This window comes from Leuciscus leuciscus, assembly GCF_965113295.1.
Source record: "Leuciscus leuciscus genome assembly, chromosome: 19".
Taxonomy (NCBI): Eukaryota; Metazoa; Chordata; class Actinopteri; order Cypriniformes; family Leuciscidae; genus Leuciscus; species Leuciscus leuciscus.
Genome location: NC_138743.1, coordinates 31,486,578 through 31,505,945, shown reverse-complemented (window position 1 = coordinate 31,505,945; position 19,368 = coordinate 31,486,578). Strand labels below are relative to the sequence as shown.

Sequence of the window (19,368 nt, the reverse complement as noted above, 5' to 3'; positions counted from 1 at the left end):
AAATTAAAATACTTCTACAGTTGATTAATCATAGTACATTAACACCCGGTTTCACAGACAAGGCTTAATGTCCCAGACAAAAATACACGTTTGAGCTGTTTTAAATTAAAGCAACTTGCAGTGACATATCTTAAAATATGTCAGTGTCATTGTTTTAGTTCAAGATGCACATCAGTAATGTTTTTTTTTCCTAAGGCACGCTTAAAAAAGCTACTTAACCTAAATGTCTTTGAACTATGGCCTAATACTAACTTAATCTAAGCCCTGTCTGTGAAACTGGGCCTAAGACTATTTTTATATTACAAGTTTTCTGAAATGCTATGTTAAATATGCAAATTTAAATAAGCAATATCTAATTAATTATGCTCTCATTTGCATGCATTTCCAAAATATTAAATCAGAACATTGGATAAAGCCAGGTTCATTCTTTCATTTTGTTGGCATATTAAAGTTTTTATATCTATTTTTTAATCACTCCATAAATCAATACTGTCAACAGCCAGAGAGAAGGGAAAAAAACATGTTTTTCTAAATAAAAGGTTATAGGAATCTTTTTGAAATCGTTTTTTGTTGTTGTTGTTGTTGTTGAAACCTTGAGAAACTACATAAGAATAAAACTGGAAATTATTGAAATGCCTACTGAACAGCCTTATATTTATAATTCAAATCAGCAGACACAAAACTCTTGAATGTGCATTTTGGATGTTTTCTTTCCACTAGTCTAAAAAAATGTGCATGAAAAAACTATGCTTTGCCTGTAATGTCTTAGAAAAGTACGCTATTTTTCTGTTTAATTTTTCTGTTTTTGAAATCTTAAGTCTCTTTGTGCTCTGTTTTCAGATGATCCTTTGCCAAGTGAGCATGAAGAATACAGTGCAACTTTTATCCAGCATTTACTAACCTGTCAGCAATGGACATGGATATCCAAAATTTAACAGCAAGTGGAAATGTCTCTGCTGTCCCGCCAGCCCCATACAGTCTGTTGGAGGTCATAACCATTGCAACAGTGTCAGCTGTTGTGAGTCTCATCACAATAGTGGGGAATGTTCTGGTGATGCTCTCCTTCAAGGTCAACAGCCAACTTAAGACTGTTAACAACTACTACTTACTCAGTTTAGCTTTTGCAGACCTCATTATTGGCGTTTTCTCCATGAACCTTTACACATCCTACATTCTCATGGGATACTGGTCTTTAGGGAATATAGCATGTGATCTGTGGCTGGCCCTTGACTATGTTGCAAGTAATGCATCGGTGATGAACTTGCTGGTCATCAGCTTTGACAGATATTTCTCCATTACAAGACCACTTACCTACAGGGCTAAACGGACCCCGAAACGTGCGGGCATCATGATTGGCTTGGCCTGGTTGATATCGTTTATATTGTGGGCTCCACCCATTCTGTGCTGGCAGTACTTTGTCGGCAAGAGGACGGTTTCTCCCGACCAATGCGAGATCCAGTTTTTCTCAGAACCCACAATTACATTTGGTACAGCCATAGCAGCCTTTTATGTCCCGGTATCCATCATGACAATTTTATATTGCAAAATCTACAAAGAAACCGAGAAACGCACAAAGAACTTAGCAGAACTCCAAGGATACCCATCGCTGGACAGCCGTGAAGACTCTAAAGCACGAAAGCCAATACTACAATGCTTTAGCTTTAAAAACAAGAGGGACGGGACTCAAGCGTCATGGTCTTCGTCCAACCAGAGTTATGTAACTAGGACAACATTGCAGTCTGATGACTTGTGGACAAAATCAGACCAGGTCACCACCTTGAACAGTTATACATCCTCAGAAGATGACGAGCGGTCTGTCTCTGAGATGACCCCTCGAGAATCTTTCAAGAACCAAGAATCGACACTCAATAAAAATGGACAGCTGGACTGTTACGAAGACAGCAAATATCTAAGCGATCTTGCAAAATGCTCCCAGACGAACAATAAAAAATGCATGTCATACAAGTTCAAGCCGATCCTCAGTGACATCACCGTTTTGCAAGGTAGTACCGTGACTGAGAGAACAAACACAGATCAATGTCAGTCCTCAGAGCCACAGGCTCCTTCATCCACATCGGCATCAACCAAACCAGAAGATCCAAACTTGAAGATCCAGATGACCAAGCGTAAACGAATGGTCCTTATCAAGGAGAAAAAGGCTGCACAGACTCTCAGTGCCATCCTTCTGGCTTTCATCCTCACCTGGACCCCGTACAACATCATGGTGCTCATCTCCACCTTCTGTTCTAAATGCATCCCAATGTCCCTCTGGCATCTGGGCTACTGGCTCTGCTATGTCAACAGCACCATCAACCCTATGTGTTACGCCCTATGCAACAAGACCTTCCAGAAGACCTTTTGGATGTTATTCCTCTGCAAATGGAAGAAAAATAAAGGAGAGGAGAAACTGTACTGGTCTGGTCAAAACCATTAAATACAACAGAGATGGCTAACATTAAATTCATTTTAGTTTATGCTGTGCATACAGCACCATATTCCTTATTGTTTGAAAATATGATTTGTTAATATTTTATTTAGCTTCTAATCAGTTTTTATTTAAAGATCATTGTTTACATAGCAGTGTGTATTTTAATATTGTGTAATGTCTAAAGGCCAGGGATGGTGAGGACAATAAATAAAAGATATGGACTGTGACGTTTTAATTATAGATACCAAAAACATGGTTAACTTTTTGCGATAGAATGATTTTAAATATTATGTATTGTACGTCTTGGTCATGTCAGTGACACTGCATGCATAGAAACGTAAATATTGAAATATCTAGTGTGCAAAGCAATGTTGTTGTATTATGTTTGCATAACTAGACATTGTTAAATATGGATCTTCAGATTTCTGAGCTGGAAAACCGTCACTTCTGTAGAGAGATACACACAAAAGATTGTAGCTTCACTCTGGATGTAATATCCATGATATGGCAGAGATTCCAACATTACATCATGTGAAATGAACAGGGTTTCTGCAGGGTTTGGTCAGTCAAATTTAAGACTTTTTAAGACCTTTTTATGACCATTATGATTGAAATTTATGACCTACACGAATTACGAAAAATCATTAAAATTCCTTTCAAAAGTTTTTTTTTTTAATTGACTTTCATTGAAAGTAACAAGATGTATTATTTAAATGCCTAAAGACAGCTCCAACGCCTTCTTACCCAGTGTGCAATATGCTTGATACTGATTATTTGCAACAGGCTTGAGCCAACTACTAAACACACCATCTTTGAGCCATGGCTCGTTAAATGTACACTTTCCCATTGTGATAGACCGGGAGATTTCAGTTAGGGCTGTGCAATATGGCCAAAAACAATTATCACGATAATTGTTTTATATTAGTCAATATCGATAATTATCACGATAAATGTCAAATCTTTATTTCTTTCAAGTTTAAAGGCAGACTGTTACTTCTAAGTGAAAGTTGTAGAAACCAGAGCTTTAATTGTGGTTTTAAACTAACTTTACTCTTTATTGTCAGAAAATATAATGACAACTTGCTAAAACAGGTGAACATTTCACAAATCTGAGGTAGGACATTCAAACATTTGTCATTTGTCCTTAACAAAATAAATATCTTTATTGGGAAAATAATTACTTAGTTTCTGCATGTGCTAATAGGGGCCAAGTCTTGAAACAGGTTTGTGTTGCCTAACTTTGATGGCACATATCTTCAGGAAATGTATGAAAAACAGTAGCCTAAATACATTATTAAATACTGTAAATATTCCATTAGTCCTTTAATACATTATCAGCACTAATAATATAATAAAATTCAATATGTATATCCCACATGGTGCAGTTAATATTACTAGGCTAACGTTACAGTAAATCCATGATAAATGATGGGAGATTGTAGACGGAAAAGCCTTCAGACTGTATCGTTGTGCAGAGTTTCTCCTGTTGGTCAGCGCTGTTTAATCTGCCTTTAAACTGGTTTAAATCACTGAGACAGTGTGTTCTTCGCTGAATTCAAGCACTTCTCACTGGATCTTGTGACCGAGACGATCAGAGTAAACGCATCAGTTCTATTGAGCTCGCGCTGCCGTTTGGACTTGGAGCCGAGCGGGTAAATGGTTCGTGTGGCGCGCGTTTCAAATGAGCGTTCCGCTTTTGGCGCATTTAACCTGTGCATTTAACATTATGCCGCCAGCGCATTTTCAGGGGGAAAAAGCAATGGTAGAACCAACGAATGAACGAGCATATCAATTTAAGACGTGGCTAAATGAAATTTATGACCTTGTATGGAAAATCCGGACGTTTTTATGACTTTTTATGGCCTAAAATTCAGATTATTAAATTTAAGACGTTTTATGACTTTTTATGACTCCGCGGAAACCCTGAATGAAACACAATTTAAACATTTCTACATCATCACCCATATAGTCCCAATGTGCAGTGGTTCATATTAAATAGAAAACAAATCCATATTTGTGGTACCATTAACATACACCACAGAAGCACATTTATGGATGTTAACTGACTGTTTTCCCATTCATGTTGTTTAATAAGTCTCTACTCTTTGTGTTGTGATGACATGCCATTTAATTTGTGAAATAAATGTTTTAAGATGAAATTCACCCCAACTAATTGAAACATTTCATCAGTCTGATTTGGCAGGGGTTCAGTCTTCCATTAATGTTTTTAGTCAAACTAAAGCTTTCCAACTACCCAGAGTCTGACATACTTGCAACGTTTTATCAGTCACTTATTATCATGAACATGTTCTTAAATGTTGATCTCATTCTCCACACATCTTACCATGCAAGCAACATGCTGAGAAAAGTAGGCAAATAAGCAAGACGTTAAGGATATTTCCCACCAAAGTTTATTTCCATTCAGTTTAAATAAGTTTATACTTCATAGCTTAAATCGTACGCATTTCTCATCTTCATTCACAGTCATGTACAAACCAAACAAGATATAGTAAATATTATAACCTAGAAGCTTTATTTCAAGTAGTTATGAAACAGAATTTGGGTCAATGTCACCTCCTCAGGTTGGTCTGAAAACACACAAGGCATCATTGCAAAGATGGAAAGATTTTTTTCATCTATCTTGATCCTTAAGCTCAAGTGTGCTTTTGAAATATCCCAGAAGGCTTTGTGACAAACTGAGCAAAACAACTACATACAGTGAGTACTGACTTCTGCATCTGACTTTATCAGTGAAGCAAAACTGCAGCTATTGCATCAACCCAAAGCACTCAACTGCCAAACAGCCACAATATGTTCAATTTTACTTAAATCTTTAATTCTTGCTTTTATTCAAGTCGTAATGGAGGTGAAACTGCATTGCCCTCAGTTCTGAGAAGGAATCATATCTGTGTGATGAATCGTATATGCAGCAGCAGAGAAAGCATAGACTATGTTAATTGCATGACAAGATATTGAAATGTTCCAGCAAAACTGAATATCTCAGTCTAACAATCTCCTCTAGGAATCTTGACCAATCTTTTACTTTCACACTCATTCTACTTTTAAAAGTTAAAACATCCTATTTGAGCTCTATTTTTTTTTTATTAAAAAAAGATGAATTCATGCCTTGCTCCATCTGTACTGGTCCATTTTTAAATGTTATGTATAGTTTTCAGTGTATCATACAATAATTAAAATAATCTGATTATTAACAATGATGCTAAAGAAGACAATTAAGCGTGGAAAAGTAGCACAGTGCAAACACAGTCCTGTTTTGTCAAGCATTTCAGTCGAAAAAGAAACGGTTCATTTAATAATAAAAAAAAAAAGAGAAGAAAAAAAGACAACCAGTAAAACAGTGTTAAAGAAAACCAACAAAATGATCCCAAACACACGGCACTACCTCCTCTTCAGAGCAACACTTCTGCTGCCTTTGTTCCCTCCGCCAGACTTACTGGAGCCCTTGGAGAACAATTTAGTCATCAATTCAGAAACATCTGGCAATTCAGGGTTAGGGTTCAACATATTCATAGATTGCTCCATTTCCTGCAGGAAAAAAAGAAGAAGACAGAATTGTATGAATAAAGAAATATACAGTGGATGAGGATGTCGATTTAGCATATGTTTTGTATTACCTTTCTCATCTCAGGATCATTAGTATTTACCACCTTTGGGAGCAGGACAATGATTAATAAAGGAAGGACCATCATCATGACCTAAGGACATTAAAAACATTTTAAGAATAAAGTCACAACAAGTATTAGAAACAATCAGCAACACATATTACATCATAGATAATTCATACTATTATAAATGGCCCTCAAAATGTGCATTTGTAATTAGGTTACATTAGTTAAATGATACAAATAAACTAACATGAACTAACATTAATAAATGCTATAGAAGTATTGTTCATTCTTAATCTCACCATTTACAACTACATTTTTAAGATCTGTTAACATTAGTTAATGCACTATGAAGTAACATGAACATTTTTATTAACGAACATTAACAAAGGGTAATAAATGCTGTAAGAATATATTGCTTATTGTTAGTTCATGCATATAGAGAAGACTTACATAGTTAAAGAATAAGTAAACAAAAGAAAACACAGACTGTGATTAATTTCCATTCAAATCACAAAAAGGACAACCAAGTGTATCTGATAAAAATGATAATAATAATGAACACACAGAAATCATATGATCATACCATTGGGTTCATCAGAAAATCAGTCCACCCCCAGGTTTCCCGCTTCATGAAGTATGTGTGTGGACCACCGGATCTGATCTGAAGAGGGTATGGCTGTCGAAGAACTTCAGAGGTTTTGATGTAATTCACCAAGCGTGCCCTGTGGTTCAGCAACATCTTGATATTAACTGAGGTGTTTGTGAATACACATGTTAGAAGGTAGAAGAATTCGGAATGTTAGCTACCTCATTTTCCCTTTGGAAGTAATGTCCACCCGAACAGGATCAAATCTGAAAGATGGCGATACAATTTCAACCACGTATGAGCCAGAGGGCACATCGTTGACAGCAAAGCTCCCATCAGTCCTAGAAGGCAAATTAATGTGGTTAATTGTGTCATCTTGGCAAAACCTCATTTAATAAAGGAATGTTTTGAAACCCCTGCTCATTTAATTTGAATATATCATGCCCTGCAATTACATTACATATAACCAGCATATTATATTTCACAATAACACATTAGCAAGACGGATTTATAAAACAGAATGCTTCCAACAAGATCATTATAATTGAGATTATCAGTGTCATTTTTGTGAGACGCTGCTGTAAATCGAGCAACACACACACACATTCATATTTACATCGCTCTTTTTGACGTTAGCATTGCTGGCGATATAACTCACTTGAGAAACCCAACATATTCCTCCCCCTCCACCAGGATTCGGGCTGTGGAGATCCAGTCTTGTGGTTTCACTCCAGGAACGACCGCTCGTCCTTCGATTTTGAAACGGTCTCCATTCGACTGAGAACCTGCTACGGGCCCCGACTCCGTATCAGAAAACCCCCATGACAACACAAACAGAGCCTGCAACGCTATATATACATCTAACAGACGATTAATGTATTGCATCGTGCTTTGTCACACGATATATACGACGTACAATAATGCACAATATTCCACTACGCGTCAATATGGACCACAGGAATAGGACTCAGCTGAAGGAAGTGAACGGTAAGCGGAAATCATAGAAGGAAGAGACCGGAAGAACATGTTACACGTGATTATCGTTGAGGCGGGGCTTTTGATGGGAGTTCCGAGTCCGACTCGTTTTTTCTTGAATCCGTTCTTTCCTTCAAACAGTTCATGTTATAAACGGTTTAAACGCCACTTCAGATGATTTTACATCATGACATTGTGGTGCGTCATATTAAATATTCCTAATCGTTCCAGTAAATTCATATGTAGGCACATATCGTCGTTTATTGCGTTTTATTTGTTCATTTTGTATTTCATTGTCTCCCAGTTCAGTTTGTTGCACCCATGACATAATGTGCGATTAATTTAAGCCCAGTTTTAGTGTGTACGTTGATAAATTATTTTAAACCCCATACAATTCGAGACAAATATATATTTCCAGTATCGTACTTCTGCTGAGAAATTTATTTATTTTTGGTCCCAACAGTGAGTCAAAAGCTTTGGAATGGTCCTGTCAACTCAATCATCCGTTCTCGGTTCAGTCAGTCTCGTAAACGACTCGTCAGAACGGTTTCGTAAATCATCTTTGAATCAATATTATTGTACAAAACTTTTTTTTGTCAGCAAATTTTGCATGGCTTATATATATACAGTACAAGCCAAAAGTTTGGAAACATTACTATTTTTTATGTTTTTGAAAGAAGTTTCTTCTGCCCATCAAGCCTGCATTTATTTGATCAAAAATACAATTTTTTTTTTAATATTGTGATATATTATTACAATTTAAAATAATTGGTTTTCAATTTATTATACTTTAAATTATCATTTATTTCTGTGATGCAAAGCTGAATTTTCAGGATCATTACTCCAGTCTATCACATGATCCTTTAGAAATCATTCTAATATGATGATTCATTATCAAAGTTGGAAACAGTTCTGCTGCTTAATATTTTTTCATAAAAAAAAAAGTAGCAAATGTTTTAAAAATAGAAATCTTTTGTAACAACAATATACACTACTGGTCAGTAATTTTCTTTCTTTTTTTGAAATAAATCAATACTTTTATTCAGCAAGGATGTGTTTAAATTGATAAAAAGTGATAGTAAAGAAGATTTATATTATTAGAAAATATTTTTTTATTTTGAATAAATGCAGTTCTTTTTAACCTTTTATTCATCAAATATATTAGGCAGTAGAACTGTTTCCAACACTCATAATAAATCAGAATATTAGAATGATTTCTAAAGGATGAAGTGATAGACTGGATGTCACATGTGACACTGAAGACTGGAGTAATGATCCTGAAAATTCAGCTTTGCATCACAGAAATAAATGATAATTTAAAGTATAATAAATTGAAAACTAATTATTTTAAATTGTAATAATATATAACAATATAAAAAAAATCTGTATTTTTGATCAAATAAATGCAGGCTTGATGAGCAGAAGAAACTTCTTTAAAAAACATTAAAAATAGTAATGTTTCCAAACTTTTGGCCTGTACTGTATATTTATTTGTTTTAGTATTATTTAGCCACAATCTTTTCTCTCACTGATCGGGGTTGTGCCTGCACAGGATGGTTGGGAAATATTTATTATCCTAGTTAAATAACATGTATGTAAAATATAAGTATTCATATCAACTTCAAGGTGGAAAAAACAACAACATTCAGATTAAGTAAATTTATTTGAAAGTTCATTAAAAGAAAATCACTATGTACACATTACACTCAAATATCCATTCATGATCTGGCAATGGACAACAAAACGCTAATAACTTAAAACTCCTGCAATTCAAGTGCATGACTGAAAAAAAACATCTAATAAAGGTACACTTACACAATCACATCCACTTAAGCAGATTCACACCATAGCACTACAAGTGCAATAGTTAAAACTTCTGCTTGGCACTTCAGTGAGTCGCCTGATTCCAGAGAGTCTCATGGAGTTGATTATGTGCCCCTAAGCAAGTCCACTTCAATGTGAAGCAGTCATTCAGTGCCTGCAGGAAAGAGTTCCTCCTCCAGTGCTGAAATCGGAGTGTCTGAATTGTTCAGTTCATCTATCCCCAATTCAGACCAGCTCCAAGCCGATCAAAGAGCTTAAAATGCACCAAGAGTTTGTAGTGGTTTTCTCCTTAGTGTGCTACATTGATACATCAGCGCAGTTGTGACAAATATGATTCTATAACCTGCAAAAGAAAAGCAAAAGATGACAAGTAAGAGGAAAAAAAGTTTAAACTGATTATTGTAAAGTTGCCTTTTTTTTCCTTTTTACTTCATTAAGAACACTTCACCTTTGCCGTATCACCTACAGTTCCTGGAACTGAGCTTAAGTGACTCTTTCCCTCCCACAGTTCAAGCAGCATTGTCTTCATTGCCTGAACATTCCTGCTGGATGCAAACATGTTCGGTTACACATCCCAGCAAACATTTATTAGATGTTCTGCCATTTTATTTCCGTATATGCATATAAAAATGAAGCACCTGTCATTTGAACAGCCATCACGCAAGCTTATGGTGTTTGTGGAGAGCTCAGACCACCAATTTTTTATGATAGATTGAACCCAGTGTAAAGCTACAATGAGATGTCTGGAAAAGATTCAACAGTTTAAAAGATTAATTATTTTGGTCAGAACTAGCAACAAATGTATATTACAATTATATCTATATATACTGTGTGTGTGCGTGTGTGTACGTGTTGTGTGTTTGTGTAAAAAGGTCAAAAATGTATAAAAAAAAAAAAGGTCAAAATACTTACTCTTCATATTTAGCGTTAAGAATCATTTTTACTTGTGGTAAAAGGTCAACACAACAGCCTATTGAAATGCATGGCTGTTCTTCCTGAAGACTATAGAGGGAGAAACTGGTATGAAACAACATGTCTGTCAAATCTATAACATGTCTATCAAACTTTGAGTTTACATGTAGTGAAAAGGTTTTAAATGCATTACCTTTTAGTAAGTACAGGCAAGCAGTCAACAAGCACCCCTGTGTCTTGTATTCTGGGAAAAAGTGAAAATAAGTTACCAAATTGACGACACATAAAATGCAGAATTGCAAGCATCAATATGCCAAAAAAAAAAAAAGGCAATTCATCATACTGTAAAGACAAATCTATAGATATCAGCAATATTTCATTTACACTACTGTTTAAAGGTTTGGAGTTGAAGTGTCATGCTCACCAAGGCTTGATTTATTTGATCAAAAATACAGTAAAAACAGTAATAATGTAGAATGATTACAATTTTGAACAACAGTTTTCTATTTTAATACATATTAAAATGTATTAAAAAGCATTTTAAAACTCCAGTCTTTAGTATATGCTAATTTGTTGCTCAAGAAACTTTTCTTATTATTTTCAATGTTGAAAACAGTTCTGCTGCTTAATATTTTTACATTTAATAACAATGTAAAAGTCTGTTTACTGTCACCTTTACTGAATAAAATGATCAATTTTTCAAAACAAAATTATGGTAGCGTATAGAAGTGTATACTTTGTCTCATTATGAACAGTTACAGTAAATGTCAAATTGCTAACCTGTTCAAATATGCCACTAATTCACTTGCGTTTTTCCGCCAGAGAGTCAAAGCAACATTCAGCCTGAGATTCCTTCCAAAGAGCACATGAGTCATTGCTTCATGGTCCTTTGATAACTGAAATTCAACAAATGATTAAGTTAATACAAATAATACAGTTTTCTGATAGACCACACATAACAGATGTCCCAAAAGTTAAGGGTGCACCAATTGATCAGTCGCCGATCGGAAGAGCCGATCAGATGACGCAAAACTTTCGAGACAATTGTGACCGGGTTCAGTCAGAAAACACACAGAAATGTGTCAAAATGCCTGGCTTGGTGAGTATTCGCTAAAACACCGTTGGATATGTCTTAAGTGAACATAAACAGTAGGGAAATATGTCACATGTGTAACAGTATATTGGATTCATGCAATTGGTCTTCAAGTGACAGCAGCCTAATATTCTTGTGCCGTCTGTGTAATTAATGTTAATCAAACAAGAAAAGAAAGAGAAAATCACTCATTGCTCTTTAGTAGATTAATATACGTTCTGTTGACAGATACTGCTCTGTTTTTTATTTGTATTATTTATTTTTCAGGAATTGCTATATTTGTTCAGCTCTAAGCTGTTCCTAATCACCTCTAGAAGAGGGAACAGAATATGTTGCACGCCAATAAATAAATAGTTGTCAATTCATGATACTTTCTCATCTCTTTTTTTAAATAGTATCATTAGCATTATAAGCAACTCTTATAGTATTATTTATTTCAGTGATCGGTATCATTGATCGTATCGACCAATACTGCTTCTAGCGATCGGTAATCGGCCACAAAAATCCCGATCGGAGCACCCTTTCCAAAAATAGAGGGGTTAAAGACTATATCATTATAACAGGTGGACAATCATGAATAAGAATCAACACAGGAAAGTTTCCAGAACACTAGCTTAGAATGACATGAACAGTCAACTGGCGTTAGCATTCAGCTTAACTCACCTCAGTGAAATAATCACTGTACTTGGAGCCAGCTCCTGCCATTTTTGAGGAGTCTGTTGAGTTCACAGGGAACCCACAGTTGTCACTGTAAAGAATAGCCTGCACGTCATCAGGGCAGGTCAGTTCATTTTCTTTGTTTGCCATGTCAGATGTCCTGCTTGCGGTGGGCGATCTCCGACATACTCTTGATCCCACTCCGGATTGGCGCGTTTTCTTCTTGCTAACCAACGCTCGCTTCGCTTTGCTGTATTTGTGCACACAACGACCCACTGGAAATCTGTGGGATGGAGGATAAAACATGCTCATACCTAAGAAATGTTCCCATGTGAGCTCGTCAAACCAAGGAATAACACAAAAAGTTATTTAGTTTGCATTTGGCCCAAAAACATACCTCTCTTGATCGGTTTCGTCCTTAAGTGAATAATCCACCTGAAAAGAAATAACAGTTAAAGCTAGCGTTCCTAAAGGCTGGAATAAATGACACGAGTCTTAACACTTGAAAGGTTTTAAATCATACACACTAAACGACTGAGGACCACACAATACCAGACTTTCAAGCCATTCCCGAAAACACACATACATTACAAACAAACAACTGTCAATTTTTTAACCGATTCCTCTCTCTCACCTCCCTCATGTTCTTCTCATCTCCACAACAAACCATACGTTTGAGAAGATCATGGGGCTGGGCCTGCTTGAGCCTGTGGACTTCTGCATGACTTCCAACATGACTTCCAGTGGCCATAATAAGGGACTCTAGAGTACAATGCAAACAACACAATAGCTGGTACAGGATGCATGATGTTGTTAAAGCAAATATCTGCAGTCTGTTTACTCAAAGCCTCGATTGTATTGCTTCCATTTAAGAACTTATAGTCATGCTATAAGCAAACCCTCATTAAACTTTAAAATGTAAAGCTGTTGCCATTGTTAGACAGTCTGGCACAGTAGTCAATGTAGCATTGATGGCTTCATCATAAACAGCTAAAATCATTGATTCCTACAACGTTCTGCGAACTTTTTTGATTATAAAGCAAAACCTATAATACTAACCATTAGAAAAAGTTCTGTATGGGTTCTCTTTATGTAACTTGTTAATCACAACAACAAAAAAACTCGTTCTGTGAAGGTTCTTTTTGTTGTTGTTACAAAAACCTACGGAGAACGTTATTACATTATATTTTCAAGAAGTGATGCGTCTCAAAACCTATCAAGACAACACTACATACATGTTATGCACAAGTTATAACATTTATACCAACCTACTGTAAAGCATTTTGCATATTTAATTACCACATAATAAAAAAAAAAGATAGAAAAAAAAGAGTAACGTTAGCTTTCTAATTTTTCAAACGGACGTCTTACCACGTAGCACGTTATGCTGAGTCAGAGGACTAATCTATGAATCGTTTGAAACCCAACTAATAAGTTTCCGAATAACAAGCTAATATTCCTGGTAAGTGTCTGAACATCTGTCAGACGAAGCTTTAGCTAGGCCTCCGATGATATGACGTCGCTGTTTAGGTTTAAGGTCTGTTAGCACTAGCGCGCTAATTAAGTCAACTACGCTTTGACAAACAGTCAATAATTTGTGCCTAAATTGCAAAAGACAAGTCTCGAGATTAGTCTACACTCACACTGGCCTGTGCATATCAAAGCAGTTGCTAAAAAAAACACACCAGATAGCTAGTTGCTAAACAAACAAGTCAGGCTAATCACCTGCTAGCAAACAAGGACTTGGCACGTACAAAACATTTAACTTGGTCAATCGTATTTCGTAAGCACCCACCATAACATTGTGTGAAGTTGTCTATGCATCCTAGAGCACGTTATATATCCTAGAGCATGTCCATGCACAACCAGGAAGAAACGGGAATTTGAGTGGATTTCAGAGGGAAGGAAGAACCATTCAAATAAATACAAACTTGAAATGCTGGGATGGGTGAAGCACCAGAGGATTGAGGGTTTAGCGACATCTGGTGGGGCATAATGGAACTGCGCGGCTTTGGGGAACGAATATCATAGTAACAAGTCAACAGAAACTATGAAACAATACAAATAAAAGTATGAGATTTATAACGTTACCAACACGTTTTAAAAAACTATTTGGACATACAACTTAACGAGGTTCATCTGGATTCCAACAGTCCTGAAGGAATTTCCATGCATGCCCTTACAATCTAGTCCAACACAACACATCCATTTTGAATCAATGTCCAACATAAAATTCGTAGGTAGACAAGATAAGATATGTCCTGTTTTGATAATTTTTTTATTAATAGAAACTGGGAGCATTGATAAATTACATTAACCATGATTCATTTTGTGATTCTAGAAATTTCAAGAACTGTAGTCTGTTGATAAGAACAATATTATACAACTGAAAGAAACTTGAGTTGCCGTTTACATCTTGATTTTATGTTTTAACTTAAATTAGAGTTCGATTATGTTAACAGATTAGCCTAGTAAATTCTAGATGTAAATATTTGAAGTCATCCTGTGGCCCCCTTGGAAATTTGCCTCCCGGTTGAGATCCACTGTTTAATATTAATAAATAAAAAGAAGCATATGCCTTTAGATACAAAGGTCAAATATTAAATGTGTTTCACTGTAGTTTTTCAAAGTGATGCTGAACAGAAATGTTTTCAGAAACGACAAAAACATCAAAAATAAAAGTCCTTAATCACTATGCCACTTTAATCTTCAGTAAGAATCTTGTTAGGATTGATGTTTGTTAAAGGTATAAGCTCATTTTGCTTCTCATGATGACTTTAAGTTCAAATGTGTCAACAAAGGTGATGATGACTATCATGGCAAACAGTGCTGATGTGATCATTAGCTCATGAAACCACAAACTAGAATAAAGGGACACACATTACTGGTAAATTTCACTCATGAATCACATTTCACCAAAGGTTATTCTCTTACTGTAAATCTAATAAATACATAGTTAAGATAGAAGTTCAGCCAACTTACAATGGATTTAAAACTGTGCATATTGCCATTAAACTACATCTCTGAAGGATATACTGTAAAAAAAATTGCTGCGATTATTTATCACAACTTAAAATCCAACATTGTTTCAACTTTAAAAAGTATGTGTTCATGCTTGACTTAAAATATTAAGTTTAGTTAACTTTAGTTAAGTTGGATATTTAAGTTATCTCAACAAATTTTAAGTTGTTATAACTAAATCGCAGCCACATTTTTTACAGTGAGACTCATATTATGAGTGCAGGAAGATTTCATGAGCTGAACTGAAATGTATTTGAATGTACAGAAGCAGCGCGCCGCCAACAGACAGACATCATTTTTTATTAATCTGCTTTCAGTTCTTAAATTATTTCTGAAGTTAAGCACAAGAAATCAATGCCATTTCTTGAGAATGTGAAGACAAATCTTCCCACATGGAAATGTGGTTACAAACAAATCATGGAAGACAAATCTTACCACAGTTCAAATAAAAAGCTGCTGAACTGATGGGGGAAACTGAATAAAATAGCCGACATAGGACTCATATTCAGACAGCCACAAAAATTCACTAACATCTCCACCATTATTTGGGTTGAGCCTTTCAATAAAAATAATTAGTTACTCTTTCAAGACTGGGGGCAGTCATGGCCTAGTGGTTAGGGAGTTGAACTGGTAACCCAAAGGTTGCTGGTTCGATTCCAGAACCGGTGGGAAATGACTGAGGTGCCCTTGAGCAAGGCACCTAACCCCTTATCGCTCCCCGGGCGCCACACAAAGGCTGCCCGCTGCTCTGGGTGTGTGTATCCACGTTTGCAGTGTGTGTGTGTTAACTACTCACTACTCTGCTCCTAATGTGTGTGCATTAACTTGGATGGGTTAAATGCAAAGGTCAAATTCCAAGTATGGGTTACCATACTTGGCCGTCACGTGTAAAAAAAAAAAAAAAAAAAAAAAAGAGTCAATATTAGACTGCAATAATAGCTACTTCAATATGTGTAAAAATAGTCTAACAAAAAATATAAATAAATAAAAAACCTAAAGATAAAGAGACTTGACTTCCTTAGTTTTCATTGGAATGAAAATGGCAGACGCTGGGGAACATAAATACATTCTTCACAGCACTTGTTTTAAACAAAATATTGGAAAAATTACATTTAATTGACTTATTCAAATGTACGATTTCGTTCAATGATTCGGGGACAGTGAGATAAAAAAAAGTCTTTAAAAGAAGTCTCTTATGCTCACCAAGTCTGCATTAATTTGATCAAATATACAGTACAAACAGAAATATTGTGACATTTTATTACAATTTAAAATATCTATTTTAATATATTTTAAAGTGTCATTTATTACGGTGTACCTGTGTATTATCTTAAGTGGCACATGATCTTTCAGAAATCATAATATTTTTATTTGAAGCACAGGAAACATTTATTTTTTAAACAGTTGTGCTGCTTAATATTTGTAGAAACCATGGTATATTTTTCAGAATTCTTTGATGAAGAGCAAATAAAAAAACGCATTGTTAATGCATTTGGCAGAAGCTTTTTGTAACATTTGGGACAGGCAGAGAAACAGACCCACGTGCAGGTTAGATTTATTAAAGTGTGAAAACAAATGAAACCACCGATCAGGAGGAAACACACTAAACCAGGGAACGTCCATTCAACGACTGACAGAGAACAAATGAAACAAAAGGCTATATATATATATATACACAGGCAGACAAGCTTAACAAGATAACAAGGGGGCGTGGCTAATAAGAAACACCTGGGGAGACTAATCAACATTAAACGTAACAAAACATGGAGCAAGACAGGAAATAACGTAAAAGTCCAGGAACACACAGGTTGGAATCATAACACTTTTTTTTTTTTTTTTTTTTACATTTGCATTTATATGTTTTTCTGTACATGCATTCCCTGGGAATTGAACGCATGACCTTGGTGTTTGTAGCGTTAATGCTGTTTATTGCTGAGCTTTAATAATGTAATCAAGGTTGAGTTCTGAAGTCTGAGTCCTCAATTTAAGGGTGCAAGCACATGGATACAGATTGTTGGATCCACTTGTTTCTCTATTTCACAGATGTTATAGCAACATATTATATTTGCAAGTGATGATATAATGATGATATAATCTATAAAGAAGGTGACATTTGATATATAAACTATTCAGGCTTGTAACATTTTGCTCCTTAAATGGACATCTAATCTCTGATATTTTGCATTAGCGGCAGACATCCACCTGTGATGTAACATCTTAAGTCAATAGTAAAGAGGGGAATGTGTTCGACACATTTACCATCTGTTCTCCTCTTCATTCGATTGTTGAGATCACTGAGGTTTTGGGACAATGGCTCTCATTTCACCTCTAATGACAAAACCTGGGATCAGGCTGATGCTGGCTCCTGCTTGCGCTGTGAGATATATAAAAAATATGAAAGTTAGTGATATCTAATGTTTTTGAGATCATTTTTCATCTGGCTTTTTTCTTGTTGCCAAAGGCAAGATATTTGCTGGATGGTATACAGTATGTCCAAAATGTACACAAACTGATCAAGGATAGTTAATTTTGAATATCTTCTGGTCTGCAACCACCAGATGGCGATATGAAGCTGTGAAAACTCAAGTGTGTGTGTGGGTGAGCTGTTATTTATGAACTGTCATGACTCAATCTCAAACGTTCTTCTGTGGCGTAACTATCATTTTGGTACATATTGAAATTAGTTTGAACAAGGGAATTCAAACCTCAAATTAGTGATAGTTTAACCAGCCATCGTTTGTGTCTTCAGATACTCTCTGACCTTACTAACCATAATATAAACTTTGACCTCTGAACTCATTTTGCTTGGTTAACCTGACATTACACCTGACCTAGCTTAGAATAAATACACTTTATGGTAAATTCAGTTCTCTAGTTTTTCACCTATGACATCTCAAAGTTCAAACTTACCTCACAAGTGTGCTAACAACAAACAAACAAACAAAAAAGCCATATTTGTCTGCCAGTAATGTGAATCAGGGTTAATTTTCCTCATTTGTTTCCATACATATATATTCTGTAAGTGCATCACATTACTGATTTTTCAAGCAATAAGGGCAGTTTTAACTTCAACTGCCATCCTGTCTGGCTCAATGGCTGTTTGGATTTCAGGTAGCCCTCTTGATGCAATCGTTTTCTTCAGACGTTGATGTGAACAGGATTATGAAGAGTTAATTCAGTGCAGATTCGTCGAGGGGCATGTGCAGGAGCTCCAGTACGGGTTATATGTGCAATCTGGAGTGTCTGTACACTGGAACCTATACCTACACACTTCGGAGTACTGTGTTATAAGCATGAGTACTGCAGTTATATGTGAATGTTTTTAAAAAAAATAGTTTGAAAATTCCCTATATCTCTAAAAAATATTTTTAAAGACATTTAGTAGAGCAAGTTTTAATGTAATATGCATATTTAAAAGTGATAGTTCATGCATAATTGATCCTTGATCCTTAATTAGAGTCAGAACTAGATCAGTCTGATTTATAAACCATTCAGTCCAGATTGTACAGAAACATAAATATAGCACATGTACGGCATAGACCACGTTTATGAGACTTTCTGTGCTTTTTTTTATTTTTATAATATTGTAAAGAGTGACCAGAATATTAAGAATACACAAGCAAGTTCATGTAGATTTGGAAAACCATAGTTCACTCATTTCTGGAGTGAACCATCTCCTTAAGAAGGTAAAACAAAAGGCATGAATCAAAACAAGTTTTTACAAATATGGTCCATGGTCTTTAATTAAATCTGTTTTGACTTGTTATAGTGAACACATTCTGAAAATTCATTGGAAAACTCTCAAGAGGATATTATCAACTCTTTCAAAACCAACTGAACATTGAATGCACGCGCACACACACACGCACACGCACACGCACACGCACACGCTAAGACCAGACAATATAACTCTGTGTGATGAAATTAGAAAAAGGAAGTGCTGGAAAAACAGCACTGATGGTAGGAAAACAGTCATTGTTTTTCAGCCAGTATTTGCTGTGTGTGGGAAGATTGACAGGGCTGAGATTCCAGATCCTGACAGGCTGCAGACTCTCTCCTCTCTGCAGGGAGGTAAGATGATACCTCGAGTGGTGTATGAGACTTGACTGCCAACATGGAGCAGGGGTGTATTCATCATGGTGCCCGTAGACTTAAATCTGCCACTGCAGGCAACCTGTGCCAAGATTTGCTTCATCTGAAAGAGACATTACAAAGAGATCATGTATGACAGTTGGGTTCCGCC

At 35.8% G+C, this 19,368-nt stretch overlaps 3 protein-coding genes and 1 long non-coding RNA gene across 10 annotated transcripts in view; 1 reads left to right on the top strand and 3 right to left on the bottom strand.

Annotated features, from left to right (window-relative positions):
* Window positions 1–19,368, bottom strand: part of LOC309482857 — a 157,612-nt gene that overhangs the window by 77,345 nt on the left and 60,899 nt on the right. For 2 of the 3 annotated variants that reach the window (XR_014200394.1, XR_014200395.1), the window contains one exon: window positions 18,537–19,320. This is a non-coding gene — a long non-coding RNA (uncharacterized lncRNA). Of the gene's footprint in view, window positions 1–18,536; window positions 19,321–19,368 lie in introns of those variants that run through there. The other variant, XR_014200393.1, reaches the window with a different exon arrangement.
* On the top strand, window positions 519–2,963 carry chrm5b (cholinergic receptor, muscarinic 5b). The gene is made up of 2 exons (XM_082147493.1): window positions 519–539; window positions 841–2,963. The coding sequence occupies exon 2, from the start codon at window positions 911–913 to the stop codon at window positions 2,432–2,434; it is 1,524 nt and encodes a 507-aa protein (XP_082003619.1). The 5' UTR covers window positions 519–539; window positions 841–910; the 3' UTR covers window positions 2,435–2,963.
* On the bottom strand, window positions 4,822–7,658 carry emc7b (ER membrane protein complex subunit 7b). The gene is made up of 5 exons (XM_082148411.1): window positions 7,302–7,658; window positions 6,865–6,984; window positions 6,641–6,779; window positions 6,064–6,144; window positions 4,822–5,974 (listed from the first exon to the last, which is right to left on the bottom strand). The coding sequence occupies exons 1-5, from the start codon at window positions 7,526–7,528 to the stop codon at window positions 5,828–5,830; spliced, it is 714 nt and encodes a 237-aa protein (XP_082004537.1). The 5' UTR covers window positions 7,529–7,658; the 3' UTR covers window positions 4,822–5,827.
* Window positions 9,263–14,078, bottom strand: katnbl1 (katanin p80 subunit B-like 1). 5 transcript variants are annotated; one of them, XM_082148400.1, is made up of 10 exons: window positions 13,900–14,078; window positions 12,739–12,866; window positions 12,502–12,539; window positions 12,111–12,387; window positions 11,135–11,250; window positions 10,548–10,598; window positions 10,355–10,459; window positions 10,081–10,185; window positions 9,891–9,987; window positions 9,263–9,785 (listed from the first exon to the last, which is right to left on the bottom strand). In XM_082148400.1, exons 2-10 carry the CDS (start codon window positions 12,853–12,855, stop codon window positions 9,753–9,755), a joined length of 939 nt encoding a protein of 312 aa, XP_082004526.1. In that variant the 5' UTR covers window positions 12,856–12,866; window positions 13,900–14,078; the 3' UTR covers window positions 9,263–9,752. The 5 variants fall into 5 exon arrangements, with proteins under 5 accessions (XP_082004526.1, XP_082004528.1, XP_082004529.1 ...); XM_082148402.1 differs by having other exon boundaries at window positions 9,891–9,984; XM_082148403.1 differs by having other exon boundaries at window positions 10,355–10,444.